Source organism: Belonocnema kinseyi, chromosome 4, assembly GCF_010883055.1.
Source record: "Belonocnema kinseyi isolate 2016_QV_RU_SX_M_011 chromosome 4, B_treatae_v1, whole genome shotgun sequence".
In the NCBI taxonomy this organism is placed as follows: Eukaryota; Metazoa; Arthropoda; class Insecta; order Hymenoptera; family Cynipidae; genus Belonocnema; species Belonocnema kinseyi.
This window is the reverse complement of record NC_046660.1, coordinates 89,981,469-90,002,971: the sequence shown is the minus strand read 5'-3', so window position 1 is coordinate 90,002,971 and position 21,503 is coordinate 89,981,469. Positions and strand designations below refer to the sequence as shown.

The 21,503-nt window shown below is 31.2% G+C and overlaps 1 protein-coding gene across 1 annotated transcript in view; it reads right to left on the bottom strand.

Moving 5' to 3' along the window:
• LOC117170665 (neuronal acetylcholine receptor subunit alpha-7) overlaps nucleotides 1-21,503 on the bottom strand; it is a 390,031-nt gene that overhangs the window by 43,095 nt on the left and 325,433 nt on the right. Inside the window, exon 9 of the mRNA XM_033357593.1 lies at nucleotides 11,660-11,746. Coding sequence (XP_033213484.1) covers nucleotides 11,660-11,746 — 87 coding nt within the window. The remainder of the gene's footprint in view (nucleotides 1-11,659; nucleotides 11,747-21,503) is intronic.

Below are 21,503 nucleotides of genomic sequence, written 5' to 3'. Positions count from 1 at the left end.
GGGTCGCTCCGTGTTCTTAGGGTGCACGAGGCTTTTGCTGGATCGTCGTATTGACTCCGTTACAGACTGTAACCACCTATCTCACGGTCGTGAGACGTGGTTCTGGCTGAAATTTTACCGCGATTTCGCTGGGAGCGGGTGCAATTTTTTAGATAGTCGAATAGTAGAATGTTTAACGATCCAAGGTGCATTCTAAACCTTTGCGAACTCAAAAAAAAGTTAAACTTTCTTATTGGATTCCATTCATTTACTTCGCGTTCAAGCAAAAAAGCAAGAAAGAGGTGAAATTACTTGAATGCAAGGAAAAAATATTTTTTTTCTAGAAATGAAAAGAGATTGCTAGGGGGAAAGAATATAAAGTCTCAAATATGAAATTGATTTTCAAACTTATTAAGTAACTATTTGACTTTGCCATTGGGGGAGGGGCATCTTTCGCAAACTTTCTTAAAATCTATCATTAGGAAACTTACTAAATGTCATCTAAGTTTATAACGTTACTTCTACTGGCCCTCCAATCTCACTCTTGTTACCAACCGTAATTTGTGGCATGACTCCCTTCCCTCTTAGATTGGTGACGTAGTTTATGAACGGCTCCTTACGTCCGGCTTCCAGAAAGGATTCGATTATTTATATCATAAAGTTGAGCATTTGGGATTATTTTTTTTGATCTTACATTTTATATTGATAGAAAACAATGATCAATAATTTATTTGTTATATTATTAATATTTAAATCATTAATAGTATTAGTGATTTATTAGAAAGCAATGTTTTATATATTTGGAGAAAGCGTTTTTCTCTAAAAAGCCATACAAAGATTGCCTACAATGAAATTAGATGCCAGGTGTATTGAAAAAGTGGTAGCTCAGGCAGCTCTTAAAAGGGTTGAACAGACCTTATATTTATGTAAGCTTGAGATATTTTTCTCGAGCAAAAAGTGACAAAAGGAAAAAACCTTACAGATAAAAGAATTGAAGTCAGGTATTCAGAACTAATTTTTGAATGAAGTAAGTTTGAACGTTTACAGTTTCATATTGTTTTGTCTTAAAAGCGATTCAACGTCCTAACACGAAACGAGATTACTGGCCTTAATTTCACTTTCCCCATCAATATGCGGTTTTCATCCGATTATGTATAAACTGACATTCACACAAAACTGCATTTATTTTTTTACTTAAACAACAGAAAAATCGAGAGAAATATTCGCTCCAATTTGAAATAGCAAATAGGCGTGAATAACTGATTTTTTTAACGCATGAAACAATATTTATTTTCTGGTTTGTTGTCAGAAAACAACAATGCATTACAATTTACATATTCTGTCAAGTGAAAGGCACATCGCTTTTTTAAAGTATACATAAAAATAGAAAATACCGATCTTTTTTAACTTTACCTGTTACCTTAAACCCATTATTTTACGCAGAAAGTCGATCAAACAAGGACAAAGAGTCTCATGTTTGCAGGAGTTTTATTCTAAAAAGAATATATTCAAGTGCAGATGTTGAACACGGACTAATATTTGCTAAAAGGCAAATATTCATCTTCTCTCTCGTTTGTGTAATTATCAGTTTTCGCGAGAGTGCACCGCAAAGCTTTCATTCATTCGCTCTGAAATTTACGAACGCAATCTACTTCTGTGCAAATTATCAGGGGAACCTAAATACCGCAGAAGCGACAAAAATGTTCGTTGATTGCGTCTTGTCATCTAAAAATGCCATTCTACTCACGTATCTTTCCTACCAACCTTTAGTCCCGATCTTTTTGAAATACGATTTGCTTACAATTTACGTAAGGCTGCGAAAATGAACAACTTTTAAAAATAAAAACAGCGCGTGAAATGGGGTCGAAAGATACATAATTAGGGTGAAAGTCATCGGATGGATTTACGTTGATGAAGCAGTGCTTCGTTGCGAAAACGAGTCAAAAGATTAGTAGAAAAAGCCCACGCTTACACAAGAATCCTTTTAATTCATGTATTTCAGAAAACATTTGCATCTCTTTGAAAAACAAGGGCTACCTCCTTTGTCTGCGTTTTTGCAATGTCATTATAATGATTAACTTTGAGTTTTCTCTCCTCTTTGAATCGCATCGGCATCCGAGAGTAAGGTGTCGGGCAACACCACACAAAACGCGCCGCTCTAAGAGAAGGTCTGGGGAAAACAACTATCGATCGGTGTGCGTCATCCTCGTGCGTGAACATAAATACTACTTTTTGAACGCTTCTTTCTCTACTTTTTTTGTAATTACTGGTGTTCTTGTAGAAAAATCAATTATCCGAAACGCAACGTAGATCAAAGATTTATGAAAAGTGTTTTGATACTTTTGAGGGCTTTCATGCGAGAGTTGTTTTCCTCGTGAATTTGTAACGCGAGAAACTTGATGATTTTCCTTCAAAATAATTATTTTTGAAATTATGAGATGCGTTTAATTGTGATGATTTTAGCCCACTGGAAATTATTAGTAAAACTTTACTAATTGGATTTGAATTAAATAAGGATAAGGCAAGTTTTTTGCAGTCACATAAGTGTTAGCTTGTTAGTCATAATAAAATAGAATACAGTTTTTTCTTAAAGGAAATGAGGAAAGTTGCGACATCAAAAGTGAGAGTAACTAAGCAAAATCAATAGTGATAATGTGTGAATACACATGACTACTTAATGAGATACACAATGGCTGGGCGAAAAAAGTCAGGCCATTGGAAAATAATAGATTTACAAGCAACTGAAAACTGTGTTTCGAAAGACAATCTCTTTTTTATGCTTGGAAAGTTTAGATCGGCGTACACCTTTATTATTCACAACCAACCAATAAACTACGCATAATTTTTTAGATATTTTGGTTATTCGTGATTTGTCGTTAAGGTTGAAAGAAACACCATTTTAGTTAAAGGAAATCGAATTCACAGAGACAGTGTTTAATCGAACTATAAGTAGTTGGTATTTAACGTTGATACGCATTCACACACGCAAGCTTACGACTCGGTTATCTAAGATGTAGCCGAGAAAAAGTACAGATGCTGAGTCAGATCAACGATAGTTCGAAAAGCAAAGCTATTACTGGATTTGTTATATTTTAAAGTTAAAAGTGTAAGCATGGGTTTCGTGTTATTTCTTTGACAAGAGAATTTTTTTGAGGTATTTGAATGTGATAAAATAGAGTAATGTATCATTTGTGTTATAAAATCGCGTCAACGAGGCTTTCGACAGGCACGGAGATCCTTTTGTCGTGAATTATTCCAGTTTAAATGGCGAAATAATTTATTCGCGACTGACAATAACCGCATTGCGAGTCGTGACTGAAAATGGACAACGATTTCATCAGTAATTACGTTCGTTCTAATTCGCGGACAGACTTTATCAACCCTCAAATGCTTTATGTTGAACATATTTTCACATTGAAAATTTATTAGCTATATTTTCTGCTGGTATTAAATCAGATTAAAATATTGAAAATAAAACTCAGCCATACGGAAATGTTTACTATTTTCAATTTAACGAATATTGAGTTCTGCTTTCAAACCTTTCGCAATATTGATGTAGATGTATTTCAATATTTATCAATTAAAAATGCTACTTATATAGTCTTTCTGAAAATCAGTGAAATGAGGAACAAAAAGAAAAATATATTTTCTCACGAATAAAGGAAAGACTGTTAGGAGATTTGCTGATATCGAAGGAAGTTTCTTCAAAATAGTAAAAGTAAATAATGCGTATTCCAAACAGAACTCACCTGACTAATAAAAATCAGAAAAACACCGAAACTCGACTCGAAAAGAATCTTGTATGCTAGCCTTGCCATGCAGCTTCTATTTCTTTGACCCCATGGGACTTGAGTTGCAGTCCCGAACCATTGGGAAATTCAAATATTTACTTAGACACGAGACCGACTACATTATTTTTCTAGGAAAATTTTACCCTTTTATTTTATTTTTACATCATTTAATATTTGATTCAAATTTTGCACAACTTTTCAGTGAATTCAATTGATGACGCATTTAGGAATTATCGCATCGCTATTTGAAAAAGTTCCAAATTTGTTTACATTTTAAGCGATGTTATAGTTCTCTCACGCTGTAAAACTGCTTGACGACATGTTTTTCTTTATTTACACTGCCAGTTAGTATCTTATTTACATTCATGATTAAAATATTCTAATTAGTTCACCTACTTAACACATTATGCCACAGAAGAAAGTATGTATCTTCCACACAAACTTTTAGGACAAAACATCTTCATACAATTAATTGTTAATTAAAATTAAATTTCTAATTTAATCACATATAGTAGACAATTCTTCATAATCACTTTATCAATTCAACCATTATGAAGTTTGCTGCGATTTTTAATGGTAAGTTTACTGAATTAAATTTGCATATTAAATTAATTCAGCTCTCCATTTCTGGGCCACTTTCTTTCATGATACAAAAAATGTTAAAATGCCGTTTATAAACAAATGCAATGCTATGTGCATATCAAGTGAAAAAATTGAAGGGAAAAATATATCAATGGGTAAAATTTATGTTTTTGTGCGAAAAGTATGGGAAAAGTATCGATGAAGGAGTCGACATATCGTACGTAATAGAAAATAAATTAGACAATATCATAAAGTGAAGTAATTAAATAATTATCCGGGTAGAAATACACGACCGACCCAGTAAAGCCTTCGAGGTCCAGTAATGGCTGATGGCAATGGGACAGTACCATGCCAGTACTGACTTGTAATGCTTGGCGATGCTGGCATGCTAGTACTGGCGCAGTAATGACTGCCAGTACTGGTAAAGTACTGGAAAACAACTAGCATACTAAATTGCCAGTGGTTACCCCGAACCTCAACAAATGCTAAAAATTAGTTATTCGAAGTAATATTGCCCGTTTGAAATATTCTGACGAATTAATTAATACGGGTTTAAAATAAAGGTTCAAGTAGTTTTAGGATTTGCGCTTTTTTTCTGTGTTTTTTTCTTGAATTGTGTCTGAGTTGCTCTGTGTTCCTTCATCAGCTGCAGACGAAATTTGTAAGACATCACCTGTGGACACGCACGGCTCTCCTTAAAATAATAAAGTCAGCGTAAGCTTTTTCTTGTTATGTTGAATTATTTTCGCTTAATTGAAAAACTATATCACAATCATTATATAAGTTTTCTGCGTTTACGGACGCGATGCCATTATGTATCGCTCAGGAGCAGTGGTGCTAGAACGCGGATATCTCTGGAATGTGCAGTAGTGATTCTGTGTATTGTTGAATTGATACATGGCGTTACATAACCTAAAAATACACAGGAATAGCTACTGTGCATGCCAGAAATATCCGCATTCTGACACCACTGCTCAGGAGAAACAGCGTTGGTTGGCTGTCAAGACTTTGAGCTGATAGTCTGGGATCCGAAGAGGAGAGTGAACATCCATTTTAGGTCCTGATGATTTGATGATTGATTATTGTCCTATTAATTTAGAAATTGGTTTAGAAAATTCTATAAGTGGGATTGTTGCGAGTGTGTGCTTGTGTGTGAGGTTGCGGTTCAGATTGAAAACCTGCAGCCTCCGAGACCCCCCGTACTGCCACTCCATTCAATGCTCTTACTACCGCTCATACACACAGATGTGAAAACTTTGTACTTATTTAGAATTTTGTCAAAATTAAATTAATCGCCTAATTGAGAAAATTCAAAAACCAACTGTATTTTCTTAGTTAGTTCCGTATGATTCCAGAAAAAACTGATTAAATGATAAAAAATGTACTGTAGAAATCGTTTTTTATTAAAGCGCTATTTTATTGTTTTTCTCGAAAACTATCAATTAAATCAACATACACTATCAACAAAATTTGTGCATATCTCACTTCTTTAAATAAATATGGAAAAATATTTTCAAAATTTAAATAATTTTCAGAGATATATGTGCACCCGATATATTCGGAATCAGGAGAACATTCTGCACAAGAATCAATCATCAAATCATCAGGACCTAAAATGGATGCTCAAGTGCTCTTGGATTCCAGACTATGATTGTTTACTATTCTGGCGCGTAGTTTTTAAAAATTAATTGCCATTTTTACTTTTCATTATTTTAGATAATTTTAGTAACTTTACACAATAACATTAGATGTAGTTTTTTTAGATACAAAATAATTTTTTATGAAGAAAAATGGAAATTAACATTAAAAAATTTTTTTGAGAAAAATTGGGTACACTAGTTTCATTTTTTCAACATTTTATACTATTTTAGTAACTTTTTACTCAAACATAAAATGTAATTTTTTTGGATCAGTCATAGGGCAGGCTTGAACTTCAAAATATTTTTCATGAAAAAAATGTTTTCACGTTAATTAAATATACCATTTCTCGTCATTTTAAAATACCTCAATAACATTTATAAACCTATTTTTTGTTTGTTTGAGTATTGCACCACTGGCATAGTACTGCCCCGCCGTTGCAGCTAACCATTAGCCAGTATTGGGCAAAATACCGCCTGTCTCTACTGGTGTGTAATACTGAGCTAGTACTGCGCCGGTGTTGAACTCCGGAAAACTACAGACATTTCCACCTGGGTAAGTACATATGCTTTTTCGCCATACATAGCTCAGTTTCGCGGGTATCGTTTGTGGGCATCGAGGGTAGGGTTAAACTTAAACTTTGTTTTAAAGGATGAGCCATATCTAAGAAAAAGCTCTTTCTTCCATTTTTATTCGTCCTTGACTCTGGGGTTTTTTCCTTCTTTCTTTTTATTTTGTAAAGAGATCAAATATAATTTCTCACATCCTTTTAAAGCAACAGAACTTTCTTGAAAGAAAAATACCGAACTTGGTGCAATTCGCTACAAACTTGCGTGACTGCGTGTTTAAAGTAACTGCAGAGTTTATAAGAAGTTAGTAAGGACTTATAAAGACTTGAGTCTTTATACAGAGTTCTGCGAGGCTTGTAAACTGGATTCAAGTTTATTCACAAAAAAAACTTGATTGCCTGAGAAAAAATCCCTAGAGCTTTCGGATAGTTGGTCGTTCACGTTACGATTGTCAACCCTCTTCCACTCACAGCAAATGTTTATCCATGGATGCACCTTTAAATTTCTTCAAATGTTCGAATTATAAATGTATTACATTTGAAAAAAAGATAATGTTAATCAAAGTCTAAATATGAAAATCAGGAGGTTTAAAAGCGTCAGCAATTTAGGATATGCTTACAACATCCAGGATATCCAATGCTCTGAGAGTTTATTCATATTAATCATTTGGAATGTTTGTTAATTTATGTTCTTTATTTTGCTGAACTACGTTTTTGAAATTTGGTTTTAGGACCCAAAACTCGTAGTTTTAGTGAACTTATATAAGTTTTATCGTATTTGGTCATTTCACTTCAACCATCAACAAACTTCACTTCGTTAAATGCTGAGGGGAAAACAATGGACTAAATACATCACAGTAAACACCAAGAATATATTTGATCTTTTAATAAGATAAAAACGTTGCAGCACGTTTATCTAACGAAAGATAAAATTTATCTGATAAAAAGATAACATTTATCTTACGAAATTTAAAGTTTATCTGACGCAAATATTTGTTTGAGATATGCTATATGGCAGACGGCTGCGTCTATGCTCACAGAAAAAATGTCCTTCATAAATTTAAAAATCCTCGCGGCATTCTATTTTAAAATTGTTTCCTTTATTTCACGAATTTTAAGCAAAAAAAATAACTCACCTACACTTACATTTTATCTTTCCTAAGATAAATTTTAAATTTTTTTCTGATAAATTTTATATTTCGTCAGATAAATTTTATCTTTTGTTAGATAAACGTGCTGCAACGTTTTTATCTTATTAAAAGATAAAATTTATTCTTGGGGTTTACTGTGATGGGATTCAGTCCATTTTTGCCATATTTTGCTAATATCTTCGTGAAAATTAATTTTTTCTATATAAATGGATTTGAAAAATAGTTTATATTTTTTAGAAACTATTTAATGACACCATACAATTATGGTAATTACTATTCATTACGAAGTGATCACAAAAATAAAGTTTTGCCCTATACATTTGGTATATTTTTTCCCCTCAGCATTCAAGGAAGTGAGGTTAACGGATGGTTAAAGTGAAAATACCTAATAGTTTCCTTGAAATAATAATTTTTTAAATTCACTAATTTAAAAATGCAAGATAAACAGGGTCATATCATATTTTAACCACCGTATTTTTCGTACAAAATTTTAGGATTTATAGTTAATAAAGTTGTGCAACATTGTTTTTGAATTGAAATTGAATTTATCATGTTGGAAATAGGGAAATCAGACATCTCAATTTCGATCATACGTGACTGAATTGTCCAAATGCTATGCACGTGTTTGACTAATGACGAATAGCTCACCAACGTTCTTGTTGATGTATGTATTTAATGAATAGATTTTGTTTTTGTCCTTTTTTTAAAAACTGCAATATTGTGATTTTTTAATACTAGTAAATAAAGAAGAAGAATTAAAAAAAGTGGATATAAAAAACTGTAGGTTGAATAGTTTACTGTGCTATGTTGTGCATCATAGAGAAACAGACTTTCTGATAAAGAGAGCTTTTAAGAGATGTAGTTAGAAATAAGTAGATGATATTTTAATTTACGATGCACAGAAAATTTTAGTTGTGCGTTTATCGCTCGGTTTAGAAGTATTTTTTATGCCAAGGTATAGAAGCGAACGCGACCACAGCGTTTCCCAAACTCTCTTGGGTCGTTATCTGAACTCAGGGCCCTTAAATTTAGTTCTTCCGCATCCACCTCGGACTTAATTTACCCGCTCGGTTGTCCAATTAGTTTTAGAAAGCGAATAAATAAAATGCAGAAATGAAGAATAATTATTTCTCGCCAGGAACCGGGGTACTGATTTTCGACCCTGACTTTTAAAAGGCTGGGAAACGCTGACATAGATCCGTATGTAACGAGGTTGTAATCGGATTTCAAGGGAGCCTGTTAAACATAGAAAACAATCGGTGGAAGCTTTTAACGTAAAGCCCATTCGACTTACTGTAATACTAGAATAGTTTTTCGTGCGTGAATGAAACTCTTGAATTAAATCGCATAAACATGAAATAATATTATTATTGCGAATAACCGTTGCATTGATCACATGTCTTGTCCAGGCTTCCACATGAAATTCGAAATTACAAATACGTTATTGTGCTATAATTTAGAGCTCGCGAAAGTGACAACGTACCGGTAAAATAACGTCGCTCCGTGTCAGTCAAATAATTTCGTGATAAAGGTGTTCCGGTGTGTAAATTTAAATTTTTTGGGGTAGAGTCTAAATTTATTTATCTAGAGTGAACGCAAGTTTAAAGTGTATTTAATAAAGTATATTCAACAAAAGTTAAAATTTAAAGATAGTTAATTTTCTTTTACAAGATAAATATTAAACCATCAATAATTATCGAGATAAATATTTATTGCTTATGAGGTTCATTTACTATCAGGCAAAAATTATTTGAAATCTACTATGCGAATTATGTTCAATATTCTTCACATAAACACATGTATAATCTTCAATTTATTTGTAATTAAATATATGTATATACTTTCTAGTAATACGTGCTTTATAATGAATGACAACTGAAGTACAAAAGTTTCTCGATACATAATCTCACGTTTTACATTTTTATCATAAAACCTCCTTTATTAGAAAAAGTAGAATTCTAATATTATTTTGTCTGGAAATGATTTTTAAATGATGTTTCTAAAGATTGATCAAGTAATTAAAATATAAAAAAGGATGAAAAAATTGTCCTTTGGTAATATTGACTTTTGAATACTAAGAATAAATGTTTAAGGATTCTTTAACTTACGGATGTTTTTCTGCATATTAAACTATTTTAAAATATCTTCAACAATTTTACGGGTTGAGAATTTATTTCCTGCCTTTAGAAAACTGAAGCTCCCTTAATATGCTTACATTATTTTTTTTTTTAATTGCATTTACAAGGCGCCATTTCACAGAATCATTAGGAAGATTTCAAAAGATATATTTAAGTCTTTAAATATTTTCTCGAGTAAAAAAGAGTATGAGGCAAATCAGTGCATAAATAACAACTTTTTATGACATTTTTTACAATTTTTTAATAGTGACAAAATTACTAGAAAAGTTTCATCTTAATTTTTCTGAAATTTTGACAAGTCCTGAATAATTGTTTTGCAAAAGTTCAAGATAAATCCTATTATGTCGATTTTTAAAACGTATTCTCGGAACTTTTGTTCATTTAATTTTAATAAAAAATATAAATTTTTCAAGCAAAAGTACTAAAAAAGTTCTAATTAATTTTTTCTTTAAACTTTATACGTGCCAGAAAAGTTCTACTTCATTTTTGGCAAAAAAAAAAACATAACTTTTTTTTATTTTTTCTCAAAAATTATTTAGGGCTTGAGAAAATTAAAAAAGAAATTTAAGTTGAACTTGTCCCGTACTGTTGTTCTAAAAGAATCCTATTGAAACTGAATACATTTTTAACTTTTTTAGTATTTGAGTCAACACTTGTGAAAATAAAAAAATATAATAAAATGAGACTTTTCTATTACTTTAGTCCCCAACTGTTTTTCTAAAAAACGTCTATACTTAAGAACTGATTTGTATAATGTCTAGTACGTGAGCGACACTTTATCCGGGATCCCAATGAGTTTCCAACGATAAGTTTTTTACTCGGGTTTAAAAAATTGAAAAAAGCTGATTGTAAAGTAATTTGTTTCAACAATTTATTTAGTAAGAATAACTACGATATTACAGAATTATAATTTTTTTAAGTTGGTAGTCTTGAAACAGACATTTCTGCAATTTAATTCTTACAAAGGTTTGCATAATTCGCGTTTTATGTATAAATCATGCTTTGTTTCTTAGGAAAAAAAATATAAATAATTTTCAGTCTAAATTAAAGGAAATTGAACAAGTGAATTGAAAAGTTCTGAGCCGTTTAAAAATAATTTACATACTTGTTTTTTTGTTTAATTGAATATTTCTACAGGTTATCTTCTGAAAAAATCTATGTTCAGAGTTGAAAGCAAGTAATGGTCTGAATGATTATTCACTTTTAAAAATTTCAAGAATTCATAAACTACTTAAAAATTTCGAAAACTGAACATCAAGGAAAATAACTGCCTCTTAGAAACTAGCACATATCCAAAGATTTTCTTTAATGGTTTTCATACTTCTCTTTGGAGATTTTCGAATCGAACCTGAATTTCAAGAAATACGAATCCCTCAAGGCTCATTTTCTATGTTTTCTTTACTGTTTTTCGAATGGGAATGGTCTACTAAAATGCGATCAGCCTTCCTCTGTCTTCTACTATCAGGAAATAAACTCCTTACTAGTTTTGTTTTCATTTTTGTCTTTGCGTTTTTTTTAGAAAGGAGCGAGCGTTCTCTTACCGAAACGTGCTTATCGCGTTCACATTAAAGAATAATGCACGACTATCAGTCGGACAGCGAGAAGCGATAGAAAAGTAATGGAGACTACAAGACCCTCGAGGGATCTCTATATAAGAGAGACGTGGTCACGTATGGGGAGCTTTCTTTCTCGTTTCGCGACTCCTCTTGCTTGACTTATAGCTTAATATGGTGGATTCTGGAAGAAATGAAGTGAAAACTCCCCATAGCCCTTTTTTCTTATAAAGGGCATGTTTACAGGAAGATCCGGTACCTATGAGTGGCACCGCTTCCGAAGTTCGCGTCAAAACGTTGGCCACCAGCAGCGAAAACACCGTCTGTGATAACAGGATCGTCACACCTGCAACATCACACACACTCACACGACTGCTACGATATGCATTAAATTTCAGTAAATCCATAGTTTCTTCCCAATCCCCAAAAATGTAAGGCCTCACTCTAGCTTTCTAGAAACCTGTATAATTAGTGGTCAGAGTTTGGTACGTTACCTCTCAAAAGTAACGCGTTACACTTAACGATATTTTTCAAAAATCTGTTACGTCTTAAGTTGACCAGTACTCTCTTAATTTAAATCAGTGATATTTTAAATATTATGATATATATTTAATATATATTTAATATATGTTTAATATATTAAGTCAGTGAATTTTTTTTTAGATATTTGAACAAATGTAAATTCACTGAAATTCCTGTAGCATTTCGCGTTGTCTCAGTAGAACACGTTACTGAAGTTTCAGTAAGCATTAGTAAAATTTTAGTAACTTTTTCTATTAAAAAGTTTGTAAAATATTCCCGAAATTTAAGGAAATAATAACTGATTCGCAAGTAAAATTTGGCTTATTTAAACAGACAGAAGTACGTCACTAATTTTTAGTGAAATTCTCCTGATTCGAATTCCGAGAGTGCGGGTCAAATTTAACGCAAGAAGGAGATTTTTATTTTTGAAACTAAAGATTTTAAGCTTTTCTTGATATTAGTTCCAGAGGAGAAACTTAAGCTAAATAAAGAAAATAATTTTTTTCTGTTAAAACTTTTGTAATTCTTATCATAATCAGATAAATGGTTAAGAATAGAATATAATTTCAAAACTTCAAGATAAAAATTAATATATTTTTACTTACTTTTCCTTGAGTCCATTTCCAATGTAAATTATGAATATTCTCATAGAATATAAAAATGGTAGAAATAAGGATGGGTTTTCATATTATTTTTCGATAATTCTTAGAAATTTAAGCTGTGGAAATTTTGGGGCTGTTCTTGATTTTACTTCAAATAAGTAACCGTAATGAATTCCATATTTTCATTTTTCTAAGACTAGAGGATATACTAAAGTTATCTCAAGTTAAAAAATAGCATTTTTAGGAATGGTTTATGAAATTGAGGAAAATATTCCTGTTACTCATTGTAATTAATTTTGAAAAAGAACTAAAGCTGAAATTTAAAAAATATATATATTTTAGGTTAAGGTGGTTGATTTACGTTTATTTAGTGTTGATTATATTTTTTACTTTTTGTTAACATGCAAGTTGCAATTTCTATTCAATTTTAATTTAGTAGGGATCATTTCATTCCTTTTTAATTTCATCTAAAAATCACTTTTTTAGGTTTTTATTTAGAATATTTTATTTAACAAATACATTCTTCATTAAAATAAAAAATTTTTTATTCATAAATAATATTTTTTTAAATTATTAAAGCGATATTACAGAATATTATAAGGAATAAAATGAGCCTTACAAAATTAGGATTAAATAAGAATGGCTATTTTTACTTTAAGAGAAAGCATAAACATAAAACTATAAATAATTATTGTTAAATAAACAATTTGAATCTATAATATTTTTTTCTAACGTTCAGTTTAGTTACAATCGACAATGGGGATATTGGCCTCGACCTTATGAATTATTTTTGATAATGCTCATTTTTGAACTTAAGATAACTTTAGTACATCCTACGTTTGTTAAAGACAACCAATTTTTTAGAATAATTGAAAAATATTCTATTAAACCTTTTAATACAATATCTTGTATTGAGTGTATATTTAATTCTAGTTAGAAGCCTTTTCGTAAAATGTCTTTTTCATTGAGTTTGTTACTAAAAATAGATAACATTCTTAATCTTAAAAGTGACACGTTACTTTCGTTTACTTTATAATAGAACATTAATTTTTGCATGTACGTAAATCAAATAGAGTCGCCTTACTTCGGTAGTATCCTAAATATAATTATAGTTCCATCTTTGAAGATGTTTATTTTATGTACAAAAACGAATAACCGCGTTTAGGTGACTCTGTATTTTATAAAATTTAGGCACTAACTATTATTATGTACTTTTTCGTAAAACCATCCAGTCAAATATAGCGGTAGGGATAGTATTACCGGTTTTTCCGTAACGTTAGTCCAGAATGAGTTGGGAAAAGGGGTAGGCTTACGGAAAATTCCGCAATGGTAGAGCATTTTTAATAAATAATTTTTTGAAGGTTTAGATAACTGAAGAATTAACATAATTCCTTATAGTTGAAATATACTTGAAGTATTTAATAAAATTCTGGGTGAGCGTGAACCTTTTGTTTGTTGGACTTGTCGCTGTCTGAAGTAGTCGTATAACGTCGCTAAAAGGGAATAGAGCATGAACTTGTTAACCTCGCACTGGCTCCCAAAGCTTGTGACCGTGGCGGGAAGTGATGAATTATTCAGCGACAAACACGTTATAATTAGGGGAAATTATTAAAGCGATCGATCAGTGCTTAATTTATATTTTATAAATTAGAATTAGTAACAAGTTTTCAATAAATAGTACTCAGTCCTTTATACTAATTTGATTTACTTAATATTTTAAACTAAAAATTAGTGGAAGATTACTAATTCAAAATAATCATACTGATTACTTTTAGCCAAGATTTTTTTACTACAATTAATCAGTAATAATATTATTTTGAATTTATCATTCTCTGCTAATTATTAGTAAAAATTTTCACTGAAACAATGACTAAACGACTTGTCACTATGTTTTATTAGTAAACTTTGTTCGTTCAGATCGTTAAGCTTATGAGACTTCAACAAAAAATCTCATTTCATTAATTAGAAACTTTCCCTTATTTCCTTCTATTTTCCTTTTTGTTTCTTTAGTTCTTCCGCCAAAGACCATGGTGATCGCACACTGCATCAAAAATGTACGAAGCGATAAACGTGATAATATCGTGTTTAGTAACGTTCAATAACAATATAAAATTACAATTTATTAATAAACCCAGCATTCTTTTGTGCCGATAAGAAACAGCAAACATACCAAAATCAACCAAAAATTATGATATGTGTATGCGTGACGCAAATATAAAAAGTTTAGTTTTGCAGACAATGCCTCATGTATATATATATATTTAAGCAGGTACCAACAGGAACCCAAAAAACATCAGCAGATCACAAGACGAAGCATAAATTGGATCATTAGGTGCCCATGAAATATAAAAATCAAAAGAGAACAGCGAGAAAAGCAAAAACTGCAGACAATTTAATAGATTTTGGCAGTGGGTGCATGCAACTTTACTCAACAATTGCGATTTATGTTACATATATCTGCGAAAGTTTAAGAATGTTGTGTCCGGAAAACAAATATTGTTTAATACTGTGAAAAATAAGGAAAACAATATTTTTCCTCTTTTTATTATACGAGAAAGATTGTGAATTTTGAAACCGTATCGAAATATGATATTTACAATAATCATTTTAATTATAGTAAATTATTTACTGTTTTGAAAGTTTCAAATGTAGTCGGTCTTTAGCTTTCTTTATATAAAACGGATTCAACTTCGATTGGCTTCTTATGTATCACTAATGTTCAGCTTCAACTAAATGGCAGAACATTGGTAAATTATTGACAATTTCCTACTTACCCCGATTGATAAATAGAATAACTTTATGAAAGTATTCTCGAGAAATGAAATTAAATATTTCATTCAGAGAAAGTTGACATGTTCTGTTTATTCATGCACGAGACATTCCACTTCAGTTTGATATCGATTGTTCGATCGGGCTTTAAATATTTAGAAATTAAATAAATTTAAAAAAGTGACTTCTCTACTGGTCTCACGATACACTGACATGAAATATCTGTTACTGAATATGCTGAGATATGCATAAAATGTGAATCAGACATTACTCGAAAATACACTCAAACATGCGACACCTGGTATAGTTACTTAAATGAATACAAGAACAGTCTCAAGACTAATAATTCACTACATTTAATAGTATGAAATGCATAATACCAGAAAATTAGTAATGGTGCAGGAAGCAAGAAATGTCTCCTACACTATTAATTAAATAAATTAAATCAAGAGATTATAGGTTGAAACCTGGTTTATTATTATCCCGAACAGCATGGTGTGATCGTGCTTCTGAATTTCAACATATCGTGGAGTTTGGCGGAATTTTAACCGCAAAGATAAACCGAGACAGAGCACGTTTCGCGTTAATTAATTATGTGCCTTGCTGGGTGACATGACGTGACATCTAGAAAAGCAGCACTCGAAAGTTTTATCGATTCTACAAATAAATTCGACATGGGAAAAATTGAATTCCTAACTTCATTTAACGACGTGAAAGATTTTCTCTTCGCAGAAATAATTTACAGCATCATGATTAAGGATAAAATACCCGAACAATGCATTTCGGAGAATAACATCGTTGATTGTCCTCGCTTGTATAAAGGATATTATTTTTAACCTGCTGTTGCGAAATAAAGTTTTTAATTTAAAGGTGTTATCGTACTGCAAGAATATATCATTATGAAACAATAGTATGGAACAATAGTTTAGGTTCGTCGAGATTATGTTTCTATTGTCAGGAGCTGTCAAAGCATCATTGAATTGTATGCAACGGTTTGCAAACCGCGAGGTCAAATAGTTTTAGGAAGCTTGGTTGGATTTGACTGAATAGGATTTTTTAAATAGAATTTAAGGTTTATTCAATCATTTTTTTTTGGTATTTTTGTATTTGTGCATTATGAATATTTTAATATAATATTTCTTTTTGCAATTAAGTTAATTGAATTTTAATTTAAGTGATCTAAATGATCCGTTGGCCTAATTTTGGATGCCTGTGTTTTATTGCTGTTGATATAATAATTTGTTGAAGAGGATGAAACGAAAACAAATTATTCGAAATGCTAAAAACAGCTTAACCCTTGTTTTAGCACCCATAAAATTATACACTAACAACCAGCCGGGTACCCAGGTACGATTTTGAAGGTAAAACTTTGCTGTACCTGGAAACTGATACATAAACTAAATTGATATTAGTTTATTAATACTTTAAGAAGATATTTTCATAGAAATATAGTTATATTTTAATATATAGTGACCCATATAAGTCCTGAGTACGGTATGAAACGCAGGCAGCTTCAACAGTCGCGCAATCGACGTTCCTGCTGATAATCAACCACGAGACATCACTGGTATGAAAGTGGTGATTGGATTGTGCTATATTTGCAATAAAAAGGCAATCAAAAAACTTCGAAAGACGAGGAAAAGTTGTGTATCATGTGAGACGCCTCTTTGCGATGAACACTCTGCAAAAATTACGAGATGTTTGGAATGTATGAAGAGAATTTTTAGTTTTGAATGGTGAATCAATAATTTAAAAAATGCTTCTCTGTATTTTAACTTTCTTTTGTGTAAATTAGTTTTTTTTTGCATTTTATGTAATAATAAACAATTTTATGATTTTATTTATAAACACTTTGGCATAAAAGTAATAAATAAATATTATCATTTTCATAAAATTTACTCAATAAACAATAAAAAATTAACCAGCGCGTGCTGTCTTTCAAATCTAAAAATTGTTGAGAAAAATAAAAAAAATAGAAACTTTTAATGTATTTTTCTATATAAAATTAGCCAAATCATGGGGATCCGGCACGATTTTAGCCTATCTCTTCAGGGAACAAAGTGATGTAACAAAATACACGCCGATGGGTACCCGGGAACCCGGGTGATAACACAAGGGTTAACACGGAAATGTTGGGAAAATTCGTCATTATCAGAGAAAGTGTACTTTTTCGTGTTAGTCTGTTTAAAATAGTAGTCTGCATACAAAAATGGCCGAAACTTTCTCTCTTTTAATTTAAATGTTTGTAAGGATAGTTGAAAAAATGTATCTAATTTGAAAAAAGAATTTTTATTAAAAAGGAATTTTGATAAACTAACTAAATTTTGGTTTCATTTTCTCTCAATCACAGAAAAAACGAAAGATAAAGTTTACATCGATTTCAGGTGGAAGATTCACCACAACAAAAATTAACCTTGACAGATGATCTTTTCATGAATAGAAGATAATTTCCGATATTTAACCTTGCCTAGATAATCTTTTGCTTTATAATTGCTCCATTTTTATTCGAGATGTACTGAGAATTCCGACGTCAATGCTATCTAGAGTTGTTTTACTTCATTAAATTGGAGAGAAAAGGGGATTCCCATCTGTCAGTTGCTTTTTGCTAAATATTAATTAATAAGTTATAATTTCATTAAAATATACTCTAATTTATCTCCGAGGAGATTTAACAGTAAGCACCATTTTTTGTGTTCTCTGTTGCTGATTCTACATGTTTTACTGAAATTTGCTCACTTCAGCGTGACGCAGTAGATGAGATTCGAATTATTCTCCTAACCTCGGCGAAATTTTCTCCGAAATATGTTTAATTTTTAACCGTTGAAAGCATTACCTGTAACAAATGTTAACTTTTGTTTTTTCTCTGTTGTTTTAAATCGTGTTTCATGATTTATAGCTCGAATTTGCTCATACTCTGCCGTTTGCCATTGCTGGCTAGGGACGGTGGCAGATGACCTCTTTTATTCCATTGTAGGATAAATTTTTGCCAAATAGCATGTAATCCGTAACAGAGGGAAATTTTACATGCAACAAAATATTACTTTAGTTTTTTTTCTGTGATGAAAATTGAACCAAATAAGAATGAAAACGATCTATGCTGCGTGGTTCTGTTAATACAAGCGGATTTGAAATAAGTTAATGTTGTGAACAATTAATTAAACTTGTTTTACGATTTTTTTAAAAATCATTTTTAAGATTTACGTATTTTTAGGAAATTATATAATAAATTACAATATTTAATCTCTATTCATCATTTTTAAGTTTCTCACCTTAATACAAATAAATACTACAAGTATAAATCATCTTGAAAAAATTCTCTTGTCATAATTTGCTTAATTTTTGCGTGCGAATTTGTATTTGGTATTTGGACGAGTGAAAATTTGAATTATTATGAGAACGGCCCATAAATAAAAATAAAAATATTTTACTTAAGATAAATAAATTTTGCAAGAAAGTGCAGTGGCAGTAAAATAATAAAAAATATTTATTATATTATAGATTCATCTATATTAAATATTTGTTATTTTAACGTTTTAAATAAAAATAAATATTGAAATAATATACTTTTGAAACTCATTGGGATATTTAAAAAAATCTTGTTTATCACCATCACTTCGAGTATTCATTTTAAATGCATTATTAAATTTTATACAAATTTAGATGAAAAAGAGAGAACACTTTCTTTTGGTCAGTCAGAGTTGTTTCAGTCGACTCGGCATTAAAATCATTTGTAATATATTTGAAATATTCGTCTCTTTTCAAATAAAATAGAATAATGATTAATAAATAACAAAATAATTGTAGCTTAAAACTGAAATTGATTTTCAGAAAATTTTTTTTGAACAAATTCTAATGAATTTTAGTTTCAATTATTCATTTTTGTATGAACCTATCACATTTTATATAACTCCATTTCCTTTGCAAGCAAAGTAAAAATTCGAAAATACCACCAGGTGTCACACGTGAATAGTATTAAAAATTATGAAGTACCAGAAACATTGAAAATGATTTAGCAATAGCTGCGCTGTTAAATTTTCAATCAAATGTGACCTAATGTTTAATTTTTTATTTATCCATGACTTATTAAAGCCGAGTTTGTCTTAATAATAATTTTCAAGAAGACTCAAATTCTTGCTTGACACGCGACTTAGCGGAATGTATAATTTTCTATGTAGTGTTGTGCTGCGTGTGGTTTAGTGTGTCACAATATTTGCACGCGTAGATACTATGGAAATATTATAAAATACAATAATGTAGAAAGAAATGCATAGATACGAAGAATTTTGGAAAAGTTAAAAAAAGCATATCAGCACAGCGAAGCAGCAGAGACATTTATAGCTTAGAGGCAAATTTGGAAACAAAGCAGTAATAAATCATTGCTGTTCGTCGGGATAATTAATAGCCTGGCATCGATTACATGTGCGCGATATTCGCGGGTCGCTCAACCAGTGGTTCATTACACTCATGGGACTCGGGCTATATAAATATTCTTTGAAAAAGCATTTTATTACATCTTTTACTCTTCTATATCAATCTTTCCAATCTACGGCGGAAGGAAGATAGCTTCGATGATAACCATTTTTTAAATATATCCTGCGAAGACATTGTCGTTTTTAGTAATTCTTTAGCTTCTGCAGTATTAATTTGTCTCTTTAAAAATTTCGAATGAGACAAGTCTACCGGAAAAATAATTACATTATGGCTGAATTACTCAGATAAATTTTATCTAGGTAAATGCGACCAGTTGAAAGTGCGTGAACGTGAAAGACATACCGAGCGGAAGTCAAGCCAGGCACACCTAACTTTGCTCACCCAACTTGAAACGTGCGGATGACATATTGAAATTAGAGACCATAAGATCCAAGATACCGTCTATCCGCTATTAGATTACTAAAGAAATTTTGCTACAACCCTCAGGCGACCGAGAAGATGTTTACTTTCATATTTCTTGCCACCCCCAGACATATATTTACATTTTCCGACAATTCTCTACTATTTTTCGCTCTTTTAGAGAAAAATTTTTTCCACTAGGGGCCGTGGATAAATTACGTAAAGACTCTTTATTTTTGCTCCATAGTCTCTCCCTTTTTTCGTTTTTCTCTTCAATGAATAAGAATTCGATCATAAATAACAAGCAGAGCGGCTATATCAATAGAGTCGCCGGCACTCAAGGGTCCTTTGTTAAGCTTTCGGATTAAAATTTAGAAGTAGATTTTTTAAATTTCATAGTTAACAGCCTAAAAAATAATAATTCGGAATCTACGAGTTTCGATGATTTCAGACATTTAACTTTTTTTTTAAATGCTTACAATTGAAATGAATACAACGTTTCTCGTAAATGGAATGAGATACGCCAAAACAGACAACATTTTTTAATTCAACTAGAAAATTGTATAAATTAGTATATAAGTTATAATTATAAATATGTATAATGAGAAAATTCATTAATTAAAAAAAGTGTTAATAATTTGAAGAGAAATTTAAAAAGGAAGAGTCGGATTAGCGACGACCAACTGCTGTAAATAACTCTGCCCGCCCGTTACGTGACGAATACAAAAGGAACATTATATTACCGTCGCACCACTCTTAAAAAGACCACTAAAAGGACCTTCAAAAGGACCCAAATCTTTCAAACTATCTCAGAGGCTAAATTATTCGAAACGACTCTGCTTATAGACTCAAATGAGCCAGGCTATTTCGCTTGAGAATACTCCGAGATTTCTATCGGTAGGGTGAAAACTCATTCTTTCTGGTTTAGAAGTATACTATTCAATTTTTAGTCAAGGATTAGTCTGTCCTGGTTAAAAATATAACTGTCTGGTTAAAAATTAACTTTTTTGTTGAAAATTCAGATTTTTGGGTTGAAAATTCAACTATTTTGTAGAATACTCGTATTTTGGGTTCTGGTTTTCGAGATATCCTAACTATTAACAGCATCTTAAAGTACAAGTCTTAACCAACAAATGACGTTCAATTTGCTCAAATATCTTTTTTTCTTTAAATCTAGAAACCATAATAGTTTGGGGTGTGTAGATTTGGGGTTGTTGGGTTGTGGAATAGTGAGTTTAAGATTTGGGGGTTAGAGTTTGCAAGTTGGAGGTTTGTGGGTTTTTCGGGGTTGTAGGCTTGGGGCTTCTGTTTAGACTTTACGAGCTTATGGTTTGTATCTTCATTGATAACTAAAAAAATTATGAATGCGATATTTCAGCG